We start from the raw sequence: 5,780 nt of genomic DNA, 5'->3' as shown, positions 1-5,780 counted from the left end.
TCAAACTCAGGTCCTCTGCAAGAGCAGCCAGTGCTCTTAACCACTAAGATGCCTCTCCATAAGAAACAAGCAGTAGGAAATCAAGAACGACATGGCCCTGTTCACAGAGAAAGACAGACTTTAATCCCAGCACTTGGGAGGCAGAGGCAGGTGGATCTCTGTGAGATTGAGCCAGCCTGGTCTAAATAGCAAGTTCCAGGCCAGCTGGGGGCTACAGGGAGATGCGCCTCAAAAAAAAAAAAAAAAAAAAAGAGAGAGAGAGAGAGAAAGAGAGAGAGATGAATGATGCTATTTAAAATAGTGGCTTTATACTATGTCATTTAGAACACATTTACCTTCATCTGTGGTGTGGTGGGCACTGTGATCTGCACTTTAGTGATGAGGACAGAAAAGCTCAGACACCTCAGTGCATGGCTAGCAAGTGGCAAGACTAAGTCTCTAATACAAGTACCAGGATCCGGAACCCGTTCCTTAGTCCTCTCCCGCGTTACGCCCTTGCCTATAACAATCACATCATAGGTATAAAATGCTGAGATTTGGGGCTGGAGAGATGGCTCAGAAGTTAAGAGCAGTTGCTATTCTTCCAAAGGGCCTGTGTTGTTCCCAGCACCCAATGTCAACCAGCTCACAACTGCCTGTAACTCCAGTTCCAGATCCGATACCCTCTTCAGGCTTCTTGGTACCTGGACACATGTGGCATCCCCCCCACAGATATCCCCCCCACCCCCACAGACAAATACATTTTTTTAAAAAGCTGAAATTTGGGGCTAGAGAGACGGCTTAGCAGTTAAGAGCACTGGTTACTCCTGCAGAAGACCTGTGTTCAAATCCCAGCACCCAAGTAGCAGTTAACAACTGTCCAGAGCTCCAGTCTCAGGGGATCTGATGCCTTCTTCTGTCCTCTGTACAAGGGTTGCATGACATAGGTGCACTTATATATAGGCAGGCATAACATTTATATTCATAAAATAAAAATAAATTTAAAATGCTGAGATTCCAGAGAGGTGCAAGATCCACAGTGTTTCTTAAGAACACATCAAAAACACAAATGTACCTACATTCTGCCTACTATTAATGATGGTGAGATTAGTACCCATATAGAAAGCTAGGCATAGTTCCAGTACTGGGGAGTGGAGACAGGCATATCCCAGGGCTCACTGCTCAGCCAGCCTATCATAACCCCAGTGAGAGACTGTCTCAAAAACCAAGGTGGACGGCACCTGAGGAATGACACCCAAAGTGGACCTCTGGCCCCCACATGCACACATTTGAACAAAGACACACACACATACACACACACACACACACACACGCACGCACGCACGCACCCACACTCGCAAACACAGATATTTTCATGATTTCAGATACCCTGCCTTTGCCAGGCTCCCTTTAGCTGTAACTAGATTTAGGTCAACAGAGCGGACGATGAGAGGCTAGAACACCCTTAACTTTTGCCAAAGACAAAATAACCTAAAAACCTGTTGGTCCTCAGTGCTCAATGGCTGAGAGGCAGAGAGCACACTAGCCCTGGGTCCACTCACAGAAGTCTGCCCTCTAAGTAACTGTGACAACACTGACTCCTCAAGGGGAGGGCAGGGGTGAAGAGTCATGGCTGTTTGTGAAACAAGTCATAAAGTAACATTTCCTTCCTGTACAGCCTCAGAGATAGCCAGAAACCGGAAGCAAACTGTCATTTTCTCCTAAGATTCAGTTATTCTTAAGTTAATAGGACTGTAGAGACTTCTAATTTTCATGTGGCAGTATTTGTATCTCTTATGAAGAGCTGGCTATGTGAGCCTGGGTCTGAAGGAGTTAAGTCCACACAGTCACTTTAATGATTAACCATTTCGGCCCACTTTTTGCGTACTTACTAAGCTCCTCTGCCACTTCATCAAGACAGATGTCGTTATTCACCGCAGAGTTGGGGTATTTAGGATACCTTGCTAAGAACTTATGGCACAACAATCCCAAACTTTTCTCCTTCCTACTTGGCTGGGATTTCTCAAATTCGTCTCCAGATAAGTGTTCCTACAAAGGAAAAGGTAATAATGCGTTGTTCTGAAATAAAGTTTGACAGATTTATTAGTTTGTGTTCCATGACTAACAGCTCTTACCCACACATGGAGCTTGGAGAGCTGCAGAATCAGGGCTGGACTAAGAACAGTCCCATAGGGAAGCCTGGGAGGAAGATCACTCATGGGTCAGAATACCCAGTGCTGTGTCTGAAGGGTGCAAACTCACCTTCAACTCTGCAGGTCCATGGCAGGGTTATGGCGATGTTCCTGATAGCTGGCCCTTGGACCACACCTTCACCTGATCCCTCTCCCGCAAATCCCCCAGTCTCCACCCAGTCTTGTATAAACCTACATGAAAACAGTCTCTGGCCTCAGGCAATCCACTCTGGTTGTCAGACAGTCCCCTTTTCTGGTCTCGGCTACGGATCTCTGGGCTCACTGCACTGATAAGCATTTTCAGGTTGGCTGTGGGTGTCCATGGCTCTCCCTGGGAGACTTCCTTGGGCTTGGTGGGCGTGGTTAAAGGGCCCAGGTCAGGCTGGATCTCCGCCAGCACCAAGTTGGGCTTCGTGGACTCTTTCAGGGGGGTTTTCATCAGTCCCCTTTTATGTGGCTCAATAAAGAGGTTTTCCTGTTCAAAAGAAGAAAACAATTCAGTTCATTATAAAATAGAAATTATCCTTTTTAACTTCATAATTGACTCTGGAAAGAAAATGCCTAATGACATTGCAAAGTAGGTTAAATTATGTATATTCCAGTGGTTGTTTGACTTTTAATTTCCTTTTCTGTTTGTTCGAGACAAAGCCTCACTATGTATTCCAGCTGGTCTGGACTTTATTGTGTAGCAATAGGCTGGCCTTGAAGTCAGTCTTCCTGCCTCAGCATCTGTAGTGCTGGGATTACAGGCATGTGCCACCACATCTGGCTGCTAATGGGCATCTTAATAGCTAAACTTCCCACTTTTAATGTGGCAAAAAACATGGATTTAAATGTTTTTACCTCATGACCCAATTTTAATAATTTATATTACTTCAGGGCTGGAGAGATGGTTTAGCAGTTAAGAGCACTGGCTGCTCTTGCAGAGGACTCAGATTTGATTCCCAGCACCCACATGGTGACTAACAACCATCCATAGCTCCAGTTCCAGGACATACAACGCCCTCTTCTGGCCTCCTCAGGCTTTGCACAACACAGATGCCCTTACGTATATGAAGGCAAAACACTCATACACATAAAACAAAATATTTTAAAAAGGCTTCATTTTTAAACTCTATGTTTTGAAATAGAACAGTTGTAAAGATAGGTTAGAGTTCACATACACCCTTCACTCATTTCTCATAGCAGAACCAATCATTTTAAGAAATCCCAAACCCTAGAAGCAGACTACTCCTGACACTACACAAAGTAAGGCCCAGAACTACTGTCCACCTAGCAGAGTGACTGTAGTAGGAGCTGCTCGGTATAACAGCACTGACCTGACAGGAAACATGGCTAAGCAGACCAAGGTGATGGAGGTCATATAGTTAGACTTATCCGGAAAGGTCTTACACTTACAAGCAGGGCTTCTGACCAGAAAAATCTGCTTTTGACATCCACCTTCACTTTCTGCAGATGCAGAGAATGCGGTGGAGGGAAGAAAGCAGCTTATAGCTGCAAAGCTAGCTCCTGCCTTTGAGATGGAAGGGGTGAGTTGACAGCAGTTCACAAATAAGACTAAAACATGGAGCTCTTTCCACGTTGACACTAGAGACTCCACACGTGTTTATGTTAAAGACAAACACTTGACTGGCAACACATGAAGGAACAGAGAGACCTGGTATTTTCTCAGTAACTTTAGGAACATGGATAATGGGTGCTATGTTACATGTCTGTGAAACCTAAGGATCTGTCAAGTGCTTTTCCATGCGTACTTTTACCGAAGCTACATTGTACTTGGCAGAATGGGACACAGGCTGGGGCAGGGGGCGGGGTGCACCAGGCTGGCATCTGGACCCTCTTAGTCCAGCATGGGCCTCTTATGTGTGCTCAGGAGGTGTTAACCCAAGGATGGGGCTTTTGTGAAGACTGCAAGTAGTATTTAAGTAACATCTAAAATCTTCAGAAACTTTTCATGGATCAAAATACCAGTCTGGATACCCCCACTAACAAATCTGTAATTTTACAAAATATTCGTTTAAAATAGCATCCAAGGCCTACTATTGTTGACAGTTTAGTAGAATATTATCTTAAAAGAAAGCCAATATCAAATTATGTCAAGTTCCCTTTCTGAATTCCAATGGTTCAAGAATCACACAGATTTTAACACAACATACATTACTATTTCTTAAAAGTACTAAAAATGCCCTTTTCTGTTTATCTGAAACTTCTACCAAACTACTGAAACAGAAAAATTAAGATTACTTAACCCTGGACAACCCTATCTCTCTTCAAAAAAGTTAAATTTTCCTTCCTTCTGGATTGCTATTTTAACCAAAAACGGGACATTCAGGACAGTAGGAAATGAGAACAGTGATGGCATCAAGCCAGATGCTGCTGGACTGAATAGGAGGTTAAATACCTGTTCATTCTCCATTCCGTCAATTTCTCAAACATTTAGTGTTTTTTTTTTTTCTTTTTAAACGCAAAATCCGGAGTTTCTCTCCAAGATCCACTGGTTCAAGTACTCCAATCAAGTCTATTAAAATTTTTTAATAACCTTAAAAAAGGAAAGAGAAAAATAAGAACAAGACCCGCTGAAAGTTCATTCCTTCACGAATACAAGCAGCCACTAAAACAAAGAAACGAAAAATGGCAAACTAGATTTATCCCCGACCGAGAGAGAGAGAGAGAGAGAGAGAGAGAGAGAGAGAGAGAGAGACTCCCCTAGGCAGGGAACGTGAAGGAACTAACTGGTCTAAGTCCTCCGTCAAGCCAGTCTGCTGCCAGGAGACCTCAGGCAAACACCACTCGCGTGACAGCCCTCTCCCACCTTAGGGAAGGCGGCCACGCTCCGACCCCGACCAGTACACTGTAGCAAGCACCCACCTGTGCACCCATCGGGGCTCCGGACGCAGCGCACGAGCCCGGGTCCTCGCTGAGCACACACCACCCCAGGTGCTGGAACGCCCGCCGCGCACCGAGGACAGGCTGACAAGCCCCGCCTCGCACACGCGTGCACCTGCTCAGCAGGAAAGCCCTGGGAAGCTGCCGCATAGCAGACTTCCAGATTCAGCCCTCGGGTTCTCCGCGGGCCGCGGGGCATTTAAACAGAGACTCACGTGAAGGTCCCCCCCCTTCCCGACGTCCCAGGCAGAGGCAGAGCACCAGGTGGGCCAGACGGGCGGCGGCTGCACCCCACCTGCGAAGGCTGCACCCCACCTGCGAAGGCTGCACCCCACCTGCGAAGGCTGCACCCCACCCCGAGGCTCGGCCGGGCAGCCAGGTACAGCCCTGCGCGTCGCCCGCTCCGCGCGGGGCGCACTCGCTCCTCCTCCCGCCCAACCGTGCGGCCTCCCCGGGGGCGGCCGGTCCGCGCCGCGCTCGACAGTTCCCGGACAGCATCCTCCCGGTTTCCAGGGTGACGCCTCCCGTCCAATCAGCGCGCCGGCCGCGGCCCCGAGATTGGCTGTAGCTCCCCGGGGCGGGGCCGGACCTTCCGCCTTCGATTTAAAAATTTGGCGCGGAAAGCCGGGCCGCGGCGGGCACCGCCCCCGAGCTGCGCGGAGCTGGAGCGCGGGCAAACCCGCGCCCGGAACCGCGGCGCGCCCCTCCCCCGCCGGCGCGGAG

The 5,780-nt window shown here is 47.9% G+C and overlaps 1 protein-coding gene across 1 annotated transcript in view; it reads right to left on the bottom strand.

Annotated features, from left to right (window-relative positions):
* E2f8 (E2F transcription factor 8) overlaps positions 1-5,544 on the bottom strand; it is a 16,233-nt gene extending 10,689 nt beyond the window's left edge. The window contains exons 1-4 of the mRNA XM_029560550.1: positions 5,040-5,544; positions 4,573-4,710; positions 2,368-2,646; positions 1,831-2,028 (exon numbers count right to left, since the gene is read on the bottom strand). Of these exons, the coding sequence (XP_029416410.1) occupies positions 1,831-2,028; positions 2,368-2,646; positions 4,573-4,587 (492 nt within the window). The 5' untranslated portion in view covers positions 4,588-4,710; positions 5,040-5,544. The remainder of the gene's footprint in view (positions 1-1,830; positions 2,029-2,367; positions 2,647-4,572; positions 4,711-5,039) is intronic.
* Between the last annotated feature and the right edge of the window lie 236 nt (positions 5,545-5,780).

Source organism: Nannospalax galili, unplaced genomic scaffold (genome assembly GCF_000622305.1).
Source record: "Nannospalax galili isolate Female #2095 unplaced genomic scaffold, S.galili_v1.0 scaffold310, whole genome shotgun sequence".
Lineage (NCBI taxonomy): Eukaryota > Metazoa > Chordata > Mammalia > Rodentia > Spalacidae > Nannospalax > Nannospalax galili.
The sequence above is the reverse complement of the archived record's forward strand: the minus strand, read 5'-3'. Positions and strand labels throughout refer to the sequence as shown.